The sequence below is a fragment of the Lissotriton vulgaris genome, chromosome 5 (genome assembly GCF_964263255.1).
Source record: "Lissotriton vulgaris chromosome 5, aLisVul1.2, whole genome shotgun sequence".
Taxonomy (NCBI): Eukaryota; Metazoa; Chordata; class Amphibia; order Caudata; family Salamandridae; genus Lissotriton; species Lissotriton vulgaris.
In genome coordinates, this window is record NC_141693.1 from 2,032,681,621 (window position 1) to 2,032,695,903 (window position 14,283).

The 14,283-nt window shown below is 53.5% G+C and overlaps 1 protein-coding gene across 1 annotated transcript in view; it reads right to left on the bottom strand.

The window, feature by feature from the left end:
- PIP5KL1 (phosphatidylinositol-4-phosphate 5-kinase like 1) overlaps positions 1-14,283 on the bottom strand; it is a 370,871-nt gene that overhangs the window by 66,219 nt on the left and 290,369 nt on the right. The window contains exon 8 of the mRNA XM_086924947.1: positions 10,250-10,305. Within this exon, the coding sequence (XP_086781073.1) occupies positions 10,250-10,305 (56 nt within the window). The remainder of the gene's footprint in view (positions 1-10,249; positions 10,306-14,283) is intronic.

Genomic DNA, 14,283 nt, shown 5'->3' on the forward strand with positions numbered 1-14,283 from the left:
GAATCATAAATGGAAAGGTCATTCACGGAAAGGACCCAGTTCCTGACGAAGCCAGTGCCCTGTGGGGCGTTGGACTCGCCTCTTACAGCCACCTCAACAACACAGCCAATCTCTATGCGACACAGAGCTGCATATGTGGACATGCCAACACAACACACGCATTAGACACCCCGGCACAACACACACGAGACACACCAGCCCAACAACACACATGGTGACACCTGGCACAAAACACGCATGAGGATACTCCGGCACAACACACGCTGCAGCTGCCAGTGGGAGGAGGAGATGGGTCTTGAGATACCTGAGACTGTGGTCCCTCTGTTGTGCACACGTGGGCATGATATCCCAGAGTAGCAGGCTCCGTGCACTGTAAGCTGCATCGCACATACCACACCCTTTTGTACCTGCTCAGATATGGCCTCCGAGAGGACACCAGCTGTGCCAGATGTGGTCAACCAGAGGCGAAGGCTCCAAGCCTATTGGTAGAAGGTGCTGTGTGCACTCTCTACAGTGACTGAGTATGGTGCGCCCGAGGACACAAGAGTGGTCGGTTTGGGCTGGGTGTGTGACATCGTGGTGTCCTATGGATGGTATACAGCACGCGCCTAGAGGCGCAAAGACGGCTGGCTGCTGCTGGGGACACGGGAGCTCACAGAGATATGAAGTTTGATTGACTCTTGCAAAGACCAATGTGACGTTGAGGCCGCAATGCTCCCTCTGCCCTCTGCCACAAGGACATGTGGGGCTCTCAAGCCATTCATCCTGACCATGCCCACTGGTGCATGGGTATCCGGACACCAGAGCATGGATTGTGGAAATATTCCATGTCTTGTGGGGGTTTGGCACTGTGTGAACCCAGTGATGCAGGTGTATGGGAGCTGGGGTGGGAACCATGTGTTCTGCATCCCTAGCTCTCTGGTTTACAACAGAAATGCACTCATTCTACCCGCCACGGACATTTCTGTCTTGTGCCTTTTTCTTCTCCTTTGTTAGGAGTGTGAAACTGCATCTTCTGTCACTAATGAAAAAACAAATCCGTTAAAAAGAATAATGAGGCAAAGAGTGATTTGTATTTGGTGATGGATAATGGAACCCACATCCCCAGTGCTTTGAGTGAGCAGGTACTGTCTGGGAATGAGTACCAATGCTTCTTTAATTTGAAACAGAGAGTACTTGCACTTCTCAGCTGCAATACTTTTAATGGACGAGTACCGCCGCTTTCCAAGGGCAAACGGGTACTCTGGACAGTGAGACCAGGACCTCCCAGTTTCCAGTTACACCGCATTTAGTGTCCAAGGAAATGCAAGACTGCTTGGAGTAGCAAGGAGAGAAGCACTGTAAAGCAGCGGAGTATCACCCTCAAGCTAGGACAACACATGGGTCCTAGGATCAGGTACTCTAGGGATGATCTGATGTCATTACATGCCCCTAGATGTTTGGGTTGTAGCTATCGATGGGTAGAGGGTACCCCCTATTTGAATTGTGCTCTCTGTGGTTCGGCCTGTGTCACCAGGGACCAAACACTGTTATCCATGGCGCTGCTTAACTGTAGGTCCATACCCTGCCATGCCACTGAAATCCACTCTCTGATCATTGACCATAAGTGGATGTGTTGTTTCTCACAGAAACTTGGTTAACCTCTAGCTCTGGTCCGGATATTGTAAAAGCCCTCCCATCTGGATACCTCATATTTCATCAGGACAGGCCAGATGGAAGGGGGGGAGGGGTAGCCATCCTATACAGAAACAATTTCATGTGCAAGGCTGTGGATTGCGGCATTAATAATTCAGAAAGCTGCCAATTCGTGTTGCGACTATCCCCTACTTTCTCTATATCAGGCCTCCTTCTTTACCGGCCTCCTGCTATTATGGGTAACTTTGTAGACTCTTTTATCGAAGCAGTCATACCTTTAGCCGCTGCATCATCTAATTTTTTAGTTATCGGAGACCTGAACGTGCACTTTGATGACCCTCATGATAGATGGGCGAAAGACTTACAAGGCATGTTGGGTGCACTTGACCTTCACCTTGTTAACGTCGGCGCCACCCATGAGAGAGGCCATCTGCTGGATGTTATTTTTGCGAATTCAAATAATCTGCTTGCCCTACATCCCTTGGCTCTTCCCTGGACTGACCACCGTATGGTTCCTTTCAATTGGCAGTGGGTGAAAGGGAGAGACCCGGTACCTCAACGGCACACTGTGGAACGTATCTGGTCGAGGCTGCCAGTGGGAAGTTGGGCAGCCGAGTTAGCAAGAACCTGTCCTCCCCCTGCTACTGACCCCACTATGGCGGACCAGCAGGTGGGTAATTGGCTCACTAACACCTTGGATTCCCTGATCCCGAAAAAGAGGAGGCCTCTCAGAGAAAGAAGAGTTGGCTCTGCCCCTTGGTATACGCCCGAACTTAGGGTTCTCAGAACTTCATGCAAAAGATTAGAACGCGCTTGGAGAAGAGAGCGGACCGACGAAAATCGGAATGATTACAAGGCAGGGATGAGGAAGTACAAAGTGGCTTTGAAGGAGGCTAAAAAGAACTTTTTTAGTGTTAGGATCGAGAAGGCAAGCAATTCCCCAGGGGAATCTTTTAAGATCTTTAAAGAGCTGTTGAAGGCCCCGGTTCCCCCAGTTGTCCATGACAACCCGCAGGAGAAATGTGAGGAGCTCGCCAACTTCTTTCATTTGAAAATCGAAAAGATTCTGTCCTCACTGCCAGCGATGTTGCAGAGCGTGGAAATGGACATCAGCTCAACAATAAGTCCCGCTGAGCTGCTATCGTTCGGCCCCTTCTCAGAGGAGGAGGTCGAAAAGGTCCTGAAAAAGATGAAGAGTGGGTCTCCAAGTGACCCGGCGCCTATGAAATCCCTTAAACAGGTGGCAAATGTTCTTTCCACTCCGCTTGCGGATCTTATTAATCTTTCGCTTGCACAGGGCATAGTGCCTCAAAGGTGGAAATCCGCTGTTGTCAAAGCACTTTTGAAGAAACCGGGATTAGATCCGTCTAATCTGGCCAATTTTAGGCCCATTTCACTCTTGCCCGGTTTTTCTAAAGTCGCAGAGAAGCTGGTCAATTACCAGCTTTCTTGCCATCTTGAAGACCACCATTTGCTAGGGGATTCCCAGACGGGTTTTCGCCCTGGTCAGGGGACAGATACAGCCTTACTGGCAGTGGTGGAGGAAGCAAGGAGCATTCTCGATTCAGGGGGGTCAGTGGCAGTGATCCTCCTGGACTTGAGTGCGGCCTTTGACACTGTTAACCATCAGGTGCTCCTCCAACGGCTGGCAGAGGTGGGTGTTAAAGGGATGGCCCTTAAATGGTTGAAATCCTTCCTCTCAGACCGGTCCTATCAAGTATGGGAAGGGGGAGAACAGTCCACCTTGTTCCCTCTTCAATGTGGAGTCCCGCAGGGCTCATCTTTGAGCCCTACCTTATTTAACACCTATATGGCTCCCCTTGAAAGAGTGGTCTCCCCTTCAGGAGTGAAGATCATCAGCTATGCTGATGATACGCAGCTGGTTGTGGGCCTCACCCAGCTGGAAGAACAACCCGAAGTCCTTCATGACTGTCTCTCCAATGTTCATCGCTGGATGTCTCAGTCCGCGTTGAAGCTCAACGGTGACAAGACTGAGCTGATGGTGCTGGGCAAGGCCTGTCCCTCTCTCATCACCAATTGCTGGCCGCGGTCCCTGGGTGATCCACCATCCCCCAAGAAGGAAATCAAGAGCTTGGGGGTTTGGTTGGAGGAAGATCTATCCTTCAGGACCCATGCTAGGAAAACCGCGGGGTATGCTTTGGCTTGCTGCGATCTGCTCGCAAAGTGCTACCTCTGCTCCCTAATTCTTCTAGGAAGCTTTTGATTCGCGGCCTAATTTTGTCACGGCTTGACTTCGGGAATGCACTATTTTTGGGCGCCCCAGAAGCAACTTTCAAAACCCTTCAGCAGGTGCAGAATGCAGCAGCGAGGGTGTTAATGGAAGTGCCGCGTAGACAATCAGCTGCCCCCGCCCTGAAAGCGCTCCACTGGCTCCCTGTTAAGGAGCGGGTGAAATTTAAGGCGCTATGTACGGCCCATAAAATCTTGTACGGCAGGGGCCCTTCTATTCTGTCTTCTATGGCACGCCCCTACAAGCCCACACACCCATTGCGCTCGGATCAAAGACATCTGATGCAGACCACAAGAGTAAAAAGAGCTCGCTCTGGGGGCCGACGCTTCTCGGTGCAAGTAGCGTCACACTGGAATTCCTTGCCCCTTAAGATCCGCGCTGAGCCCAATATCCTGCACTTCAGGAAACTACTTAAAACACACTTGTTTCCGGGGTAGGATTGAGTAAGAGCCTTTCGTGTCTGTGTTCACAGCGCCGGGATGCCCCTGGGTAACTGCGCGCGTTACAAATTTTATATAAATAAATAAAAATAAATAAATAAGCTAATGGTATGGTTGAGTGAGCCAATCATGTGTCATAGAGATTGGATGTGAAAAGGCTGCTTTCCTGCGCTGCACCTGTGCCAATGATGTCACAGGGCGGGCACCTCTCTCTGATGAGAGGCAGAGAGGGGGGCACAAACGGACACAATACCAGTTGAAGGACTTGTATAAGAAAGGAAATCTTGTAAACGTGGGAAAGAAGATAAGTATTGTGGAGGTGAGAGGGGGAGGTGTGTGTGCTGGTATGCGACAGTCCAGGGGCTGTATAAGGTGGTGGGGACTGTGAAAAGTGTGTGATCTTGGAGAGTGGACTGAGGTGAAGCAGGAGGGGGAGGAGATCTGCTGTGTATAGAGGAGGTGAGCGTAGGATCTCTGGTGTGTGTGTGTGAAGAAGGATGTGTGGGGAGTGGTGAGTGACAGTGAGTGCATAAGAGAGGTGACTGGGGAAGAGACTGGTCATGTTCACACAGACCAGAGTGACAGGCGGCCTGGCAGGCTCTGGTAGTATCTCTGTTGAACCAATGGCTTGTTCTTGTACCTGGGCCTGTTCCCTACATCCGGGTGTGTGATGACGTCATAATGTAATGACATTGTGTGATTCCAGGTTTGCCTAAGCCTATTTGTTTTATGTCCAACTTTATTTCTTGCAATGTCATTAAACTCCTCTTTAAAAAAGAGCATGCAGCATTTGGCTGGTTTTTGTTTATGCTTACTACTCTTTGGTCATATAATGCTTTACAGACGGCCACCACGCTTGAGGTCATTGCAGCTTTTGAGGGGTGTCTGCTGTGAGTCGGGTCCTGGCTTCGGAAGCGCCATTCATCAGTTACTCTGCATTAATATACCAGTTGGCACCTGACTCTGGGTCCTCATTACAATGACACATACGCCCCATGATGTCACCGGCCACCAGTGCACGCCAACATTAAAGAAGACTCATACTCTCTCTCTCGGACAGGCCCCGAGACAAGCTCACCGCCTGTATGACCAATGTTGCTTACTGGATGAAAGCCACCCGGCTCAAACTCAACACCAACAAGCCAAGAGTAGGTATCTTTGGCAAGAACGCCTCACCATGAGACTCCAACTGGTGAACGGCCAAACTCTATCCCACACCCAACATCAACCTGAATAACCTTGGACACATCATTGACCGCAAACTGGGCACGACCGCACAGGTCAACGCCGTCGCTGCATCCGGCTTCCAGACCCTGGAGATGCTGAAGAAGAGCTTCAAATGGATCCAAGCAACACAAGAAAAACTGTCACTGAGCCCTGGCCAGCAACAAGTTGGACTACGGGAACCACCTCTACTCCGGGATCAAGCAACTGACTAGACGGCTACAAACCATCCAGATCTCGACAGCCAGACACATCTTCAACCTCTGACACAGACCTCGATTTACACCACCACACCGGCTCCTGATACACAAACACGCTCAAGTCAAACTCCTCACACACATTCAAGTCACTCCACAACGCAGGCCCCGCTCACCGGAACCGTCGCATCTCCTTCCACCAACCACCCAGACACCTCCGCTATGCAAGACTCTTACTTGCCAACATCGCACGCACACGCGGACCAGATCAGGAGGGCGGGCGTCTCTTACGCCGCTCCTAAACCGGGGATGACCTCCCTCTCCACATCGAAGCGCCCTCCTCTCTTCTTGAAATCCAGAGGAAGCCGAAGACTTGAGTTATCAGTTAATCAACCGAACCTAAGAAGAGCGAGGCACACACTCCAACTTAGCACCAGCACACCCTCAGAGGTGATAGTGCGCTTTACAAATGCACATGACATAACAAAAGGAAGCAAGCACGGCCCATAAAGTGCGAACCACACCAGCTGAACATCCTCCAAATTGAAGCCTCCCTTCGAGGCGCCTGTTACTACAACAGGTCCAGAAACACGGGGGGTTGAGCAAGCGCGGGACTCGTGCCACAAACTGCTGCCTAGTGAAGGAACAGACTGCGGCATTCTTGACTTCAGCCTCACACTTGCAGCGCTTGCTTCACACTTGGATGGTAAACATGGATTGGCAGGCGCTTTTCAAGGACCGAGATAGAGATCAGGTATCATCAGTCAATCAATCAATGACATTTATAGAGCGCACTACATACCCGTAGGGTCTCAAGGCGCTGGGGGTGGGGGGGGTGCCGCTACTGCTCGAACAGCCAGGTCTTCAGCTTCTTCCTGAAGGCGAGGTGTTCTTGAGTCAGGCGCAGGTCGGTCGGGAGGGAGTTCCAGGTCTTGGCGGCCAGGTAGGAGAAGGACCTTCCTCCTGTAGTCGCTCTTCGGATGCGGGGGACGGCGGCGAGGGCGTGGTTGGCTGATCGGAGGTGGCGTTTGGGAGCGTAGAAGTTGATTCGGCTGTTGAGGTAGCTCGGGCCTTGGTCGTGTAGGGCTTTGTGTGCGTGGGTGAGGAGGCGGAAGGTGATTCTTTTGTTGACGGGGAGCCAGTGAAGGTCTCTCAGATGTCCGGTGATGTGGCTGGTTCGTGGGATGTCGAGGATGAGTCTGGCTGAGGCGTTCTGGATCCGCTGGAGTCTCTTCTGGAGCTTGGCGGTGGTACCGGCGTAGAGGGCGTTGCCGTAGTCCAGTCGGCTGGTGACGAGGGCCTGGGTGACGGTCTTCCTGGTCTCGTGGGGATCCACCAGAAGATCTTCCGTAGCATGCGTAGGATGTTGAAGCACGCCGAGGAGACGTTGTTGACTTGCCTGGTCATGGAGAGGGAGGAGTCCAGGATGAAGCCCAGGTTGCGTGCATGGTCTGTCGGTTTGGGTGCGGTGCCCAGGGCGGGAGGCCACCAGGAGTCGTCCCAGGCGGAGGGTGAGGAGCCCAGGATGAGGACCTCCGTCTTGTCCGAGTTCAGTTTCAGGCGGCTGGTCGTCATCCACTCGGCTACCTCTTTCATCCCTTCGTGCAGGTTGGCTCTGGTGGCGGCGGGGTCGTTGGTCAGGGAGAGGATCAGCTGGGTGTCGTCGGCGTAGGAGATTATGTTGAGGTTGTGTTGGCGTGCGATGGCCGCGAGGGGGCTCATGTAGACGTTGAAGAGGGTGGGGCTCAGAGAGGATCCTTGAGGGACGCCGCAGATGACTTCGGTGGCCTCTGACTTGTACGGTGGTAGACGGACTCTCTGTGTTCTTCCGTCGAGGAAGGAGATGATCCATTCCAGCGCCTTGTCCTGGATTCCGACGTTGCTGAGGCGCTGTACTAGGGTGCGGTGGCAGACAGTGTCGAATGCCGCGGAGAGGTCTAGGAGGATGAGGGCCGCTGTTTCTCCGTTGTCCATCAGGGCTCGGATGTCATCGGTGGCGGCGATGAGGGCGGTCTCGGTGCTGTGATTGGCCCGGAAGCCAGACTGTGAGGGGTCGAGGGATCCATTCGTCTCGAGGAAGGCGGCCATCTGCTTGTTGACGGTCTTCTCGATGACTTTGGCAGGAAACGGGAGGAGCGAGATGGGGCGGTAATTCTTGAGTTCGGTGGGGTCCGCTGTGGGTTTCTTGAGTAGAGCGCTGAGTTCGGCGTGCTTCCAGCTCTCAGGGAAGGTGGCGGTGTCGAAGGATGTGTTGATGATGTCTCGCAGGTGGGGTGCGATGACAGCGTCAGCCTTATTGAAGACGTGGTGAGGGCAGGGGTCGGTCGGTGATCCGGAGTGGATGGAGTTCATCGTGCGGATGGTGTCTTCGGTGCTGATCGGGGTCCAGGCGTGGAGGGTGGTGGTGGGGGGTGGTTGTTCGGTCTTGGTGTGCGTTGGTTGGTTGTTGAAGCTGTTGTGTATGTCCGCAATCTTGTTGTGGAAGTATGAAGCGAGGGAGTTGCAGAGGTCTTGCGATGGGGTGATGTCGTTGTTTCCTGCGCTGGGGTTGGATAGCTCTTTCACGATGTTGAAGAGTTCCTTGCAGTTGTGTGCGTTGTTGTCCAGCCGGTCCTTAAATGCAGTTTTCTTGGCGGCGTGGATCCGCTGGTGGTGCTTCTTTGTGGCCAGCTTGAGGGTGGTCCTGTTGTCCGGTGTAGGATCCCTTCTCCAGACTTTCTCGAGGGCTCGGCAGTTCTTCTTGGAGCTCTTGAGTTCGTCGGTGAACCACGGAGCTTTCTTGCTGCCGGGTCTGTTGGGCGGGGTCCTCAGCGGGGCGAGTTCGTCCGCGCAGTTGCTGATCCACTTCGTGAGGTTGTCGGCGGCCTGGCTGGGGTTCGCTGAGCTGGCAGGAGGGTGCTGGCTCAGGGAGGTGGCGAGCTGGTCGGCTGTGATCTTGTTCCAGCTTCTTCGGGCAACCTGTTGCTGGTGGTGGTGGGTCGTCGTTCTCTTGAAGGTGAAGTGGACGCAGCTGTGGTCCGTCCATTGAAGCTCTGTGGCGTGGCTGAAGTCGATGTCTGTGCTGGAAGAGAAGACTGCGTCGAGTGTGTGTCCGGCGAGGTGGGTGGGGGTGGACACCAGCTGCTTGAGTCCAAGATTGGCGAGGTTGTCGAACAGGGTGCTGGTGTTGCGGTCGTTGTTGTTCTCCAGGTGGAAGTTGAGGTCCCCCAGGAGGATGTAGTAGGCGGAGGGGAGGGCATGCGGGCTGACGAAGTCGGCGATGTCCTCGCTGAATTGTGTGCGTGGTCCCGGGGGTCGGTAGATCAGGGTGCCTCTGAGGGTGGTGTTCGGGTCGGTGTGGATCTGGAAATGCAGGTGTTCGGCGGTGGTCAGGGTGTTGTCGGTGCTGGTCGTGAGACGGATGGTGTTCCTGTGGATGATGGCGATGCCTCCTCCCATCTGGTTGGCGTTGCGGTCCCTCCGGACGATCTTGTAGCCCTCTGGGATGGCGATGGCGATGTCGGGCGCTGAAGAGGCGTTCATCCAGGTCTCTGTGAGGAAGGCAACGTCAGGGGCTGTGGCGTCTAGGAGGTTCCAGAGTTCGATGGCGTGTCTGTGGACGGAGTGGGTGTTGAGCAGGATGCACTTGAGGTGGGTGCTGCTGGTGTTCGACTTTGCGGGTGCTGGTGCGAGGCAGGTCTGGATGCAGGTGAATTTGCAGGCGTGGCAGCTGAAAGGTCCGTGGGTGCGTCGTGGTGTGGCTTGGTGGCATTCTGGGAGTCGGCCGGTGTTGAGTGAGATGAGGGAGGCGGCGGAGTACGTCCGGCGGGTCTGTCGGGGTCTTCGAGGTCCAGGGGTCCTGGCGCTGGTCGCGATCCGGTCGCAGACGGGCTTACCTTTGGCGCGCCTTTGGCGCACAATCGGCGCGCCCGCTGCACGTGACCGCTGCGCGTTCGCACGGTCGCCATATAAGGCGAAGTGCGCGGGTGGGCGGAGCAGCTGGGAGGCGGGAGCGGGGAGGGAACAGAAGGCAAAAAGGGGCGGGGTCAGCGGTGGTGGCGGGAAGCGGGGAGCGGGGAGGGAAGACGGAGGGCGGCGAGATAGGCGGGCAAACAGGAAGGAAAAACGCTAACACGGTCACAGAAAAGAAAATTATACAGGCACAAATGAATGTCAAAACAAAACAAAAATCAAAACAAACGACAGCAGAGTCAGCCGGCAGCCGGCAGCGAGGCAGAGGCCGGGCAATGGGGCACACACAGCAGCTGGTGGCCGTGCGGCGCGGGGGTGTCCCACAAGTGGGTCCATGCATCCATCCAGCCATCCATCCATCCATCCATCCAGCCATCCAACCATCCATCCATCCATCCATCCAGCCATCCAGCCATCCATCCATCCACTCATCCATCCATGCACCCATCCAGCCATCCAGCCATCCAGCCACACCACCATGAACCCCTCGTGGCCCGTCATGCACTTTACTTTTGCATCTTCACAAGTTGATTAAGATGTGTCAGTCTCACCTGGCAGCAATCCGCTCATCCGGGTAAAAGACACTCTGCATAATGATCAAATATTTCTGGAAAGAAAAGACGAGAAGAGGTGAGAGGGAGAAGAGAGGAGAGGGAGAAGAGGTGAGAGGGAGAAGAGGTGAGAGGGAGGGAGAAGAGGTGAGAGGGAGAAGAGGTGAGAGGGAGGGAGAAGAGGTGAGAGGGAGAAGAGGTGAGAGGGAGAAGAGTTGAGAGGGAGAAGAGGTGAGAGGGAGAAGAGGTGAGAGGGAGAAGAGGTGAGAAGGAGGGAGAAGAGGTGAGAGGGAGAAGAGGTGAGAGGGAGAAGAGTTGAGAGGGAGAAGAGATGAGAGGGAGAAGAGGTGAGAGGGAGAAGAGGTGAGAGGGAGGGAGAAGAGGTGAGAGGGAGAAGAGGTGAGAGGGAGAAGAGGTGAGAGGGAGGGAGAAGAGGTGAGAGGGAGAAGAGATGAGAGGGAGAAGAGGTGAGAGGGACAAGAGGTGAGAGGGAGAAGAGGTGAGAGGGAGAAGAGATGAGAGGGAGAAGAGGTGAGAGGGAGAAGAGGTGAGAGGGAGAAGAGATGAGAGGGAGAAGAGGTGAGAGGGAGAAGAGGTGAGAGGGAGAAGAGGTGAGAGGGAGAAGAGGTGAGAGGGAGAAGAGGTGAGAGGGAGATGAGGTGAGAGGGAGAAGAGATGAGAGAGAGAAGAGGTGAGAGGGAGAAGAGGTGAGAGGGAGAAGAGGTGAAATGGAGAAGAGATGAGAGGGAGAAGAGGTGAGAGGGAAAAGAGGTGAGAGGGAGAAGAGATGAGAGGGAGAAGAGGTGAGAGGGAGAAGAGGTGAGAGGGAGAAGAGGTGAGAGGGAGAAGAGATGAGAGGGAGAAGAGGTGAGAGGGAGAAGAGGTGAGAGGGACAAGAGGTGAGAGGGACAAGAGGTGAGAGGGACAAGATGTGAGAGGGAGAAGAGGTGAGAGGGAGAAGAGGTGAGAGGGAGAAGAGATGAGAGGGAGAAGAGGTGAGAGGGAGAAGAGGTGAGAGGGACAAGAGGTGAGAGGGAGAAGAGGTGAGAGGGAGAAGAGGTGAGAGGGAGAAGAGGCAGGATAGATGAGGAGAGAAACCGCCAGAGGAGATGCGAGAGGGATAGGAAGGAGGAGTGAGAAACGAGGCAGAGGCAGGAAAAAGGAGAGGTGACAGGGGAACGCAGAGAGAGGCAGGGAGACAGACAGGAGAGGTCAGGAGAGGGACCGAGAGACAGAGAGAGGAGGGGTCAGAGAAGTGAGAGTAAGACATAGAAATAGGTAGACAGTTTATCAGAGACATGCTGTCAGAGAGATGCAGACAGCCTATCACTGTGAGACAGAAAGATAAAGAGCAGAGAGAGCCTGAGACAACCTATCATAGTGAGGAAGATAGAGATGATAAGAGAAAGACAGACTATCTGAATGAGACACAGAGACAGGCAGCTGAGAGCGTCGATCAGAACAAGAGAGGGAGCCAGACACCAGAGGCACCGAGAGATTCCACCTCAGAGGAGCTGAGACAGCCTGTGAGGGAATGGGGCCTATTCTATGGTGGGCTGTGCGACCTCACTGTGTAATACACTTACCAACCCCTTTAAGACCCTTAGGTTTGGTTTGTCAAGCCCTCAGCTCGGCCCTGGGAGCTGTGACTCTAAGCAGCAAGGTTTACACAGAGGAACAAGTGTAAAGCATTTAAACAACACCAAAGCGATCAAAGAAGAAATCAGCAAAACACCAGAGAAATCACAAACTTTAAAAAAATAGACCGTATTTTTATGTATTTTAGAAACCACAACAAAAGAGATCCACTGAACGATGCTGGAGATATAGAATTTACACGGTATAGTGAATCAAAGCATTTCACTCATTCGTCAACCAGCACTGGCAAATTCAACGGGTTTGACACTCAGAAACCTTTTCATTAAAAAGTTTGGGCTAGATATAATGCGGTCACTTGGAGTCACTTTAGGCAACCAACTCCATTCGGAAGCTAGTCAGGGGTACCCAGCAAGGGCCTCAGAAATGGGTATCCCAGCAGGTGAAGCAGTCTTCATTTCCAGGCACTTTTATCCTTTGTAGGGCTTTCCTGTTTATTTATATTTATTTATTTATATAGCTCCTGAATTGACCCGAAGGGGTATCTCTGCGCTTCGGACAGGCAACACGAAGAGCAAGAAGCAAGAAACAGAAAAGCATGGCCTTAAGGTGCTTTCTGAATCTGTGGTCGGGGCCTTGTCTCAGGTGCATGGGGGGCTGATTCCAATAAAGAGGGCCGAAGGGGGAAAGTGCCGTCCCACCCAGCCTGGCTTTCCTAACTCATGGGACCAGAAGAAGAGATGTGGATCCAGAGCGGAGGGACCTAGAGGGCGTGTACGCGCACATGTCTCGGTAAGATAGGCGTGGCCGAGATTGTATATAGCTTTGTGAACCGCGCAACCAACTTCAAACTTAACCCGTTGGACGTGGTCCTGATGCAAAGGATTAAGGATGATAAAGACGTGCACGGATACGATGCGGTCAGGAGGGGTCTCGCTGCGACTGCTCCTCGGTCCACGAAGGGAGTGATGTGGTCCTGGTCACAAAGTCAACATCTCTCAAAGTCCTCCAGGGCTGGCAGAGGTCCAGTTGCCACTGGACTACCAGTCACCCAGTATCGCGATCACAGGACAATCCTTCCTGGGTCAATACCTCCCTCCCTGGGGGGTGCTGCACTCCAACAACACTCCCACGTTCAGTGAACTTGGGTGCAGCTTTGTGCGTCGGGTTCTGGTCCATGATGCTCAACGACGGCCGTTGGCGGCGGGTTGAAGACTGTGGGCTGCTAATGTGCCTCAGCGGACTTCTTCAGCCGTTGCGTCCCTGGGCTGCGAGCAGGAGGCGAGTCAGCCGGCCCTTGGAGTCTCTTGTCCTTGGCTGGGTGCTGGAGATGACGGCTCCTCGAGCAGCACACGGCAGGCAGAGTCCCTCTCCTTCACTGGGTCTCAGGTGCAGCAGGTGCAGTCCACGCCGGTGCAGCCTCTCGTTGCGGGTTCCACGGTGCAGCAGGGCAGCCCTTCCTCGGTGCTTCTTCTTGTCCATAGCCAGTGAGCTCTCAACCCCGCCCCCCATACCTGATGATCACTTCCTATGAAGTGTGTTATCTCGGCATCTCAGGCAGCACCATTCTGCCCACTCCAAATATTGCAAGACCCCTCTCCCAGCAGGTGGGGCCCAACCCAGAGGTGTGGCTACCAAGGGGGATACACACCCCTGGAAACCAGTCTGGCAACTGTTTTCCCGTCTCCGGGCCCTAGTGCCAGCCTGTCTGCCTGTAAAATGGAGCAGCCCTCTCCCAGGTGTTACCCATTTACCCTTTGAAGCTCACCTTTTGGGCCAACACACATGTGGCTTCTTGCAGGAGGGAGGTGACACATCCTTCTAGAGCATACTGAGGGATAAAACTCCGGTTTCCCCTATGGTAGTGGTATGGGTCGTATATGTATATTGTCGTAGCATGATGTATCTATATATTCCTAGTATACAGGTATGCACAGAATGTAATCCATAACTTCTTTCACTGAGTTAGTAAGGGCATATGTGTGTGTGTTCTGTTTTCCTTGAATAGGACGAAAACTATACAGACGCCATCTTTTCTTGTCTGCGTTAGGCATGAACAGCGATCACGTGCTATGTTCCAATTAGTTGTCAGGCCCTAGCTTAGTTGATTTGCTGGAGACAGCTGAATACACGTTATTCTTCCCCTGTCCTGGGACTCAAGGCTTTGGGTGCGATGAGCGCATTCCTGAAGGCGCCGTGCCTGCACTCCCGGGCACTGAGACGAACGAAAGTCACCCCTCCTGACCTCCCCAATAATAAATAAAGCAGAGCTTGGTACTAATCATATGTGCCATATATGGTCCTTCCTCGAGGGCCAAGAGCCAAGTAGTGTTTTTCCATCTACGGTGTTTCATGCTCTATGTCGAAAGTATATATGTGTTGTTTTGAATGTAAGCCAGCAGTCTTCTCTACGCACCTTGATGGGTGAGGATGGGAGA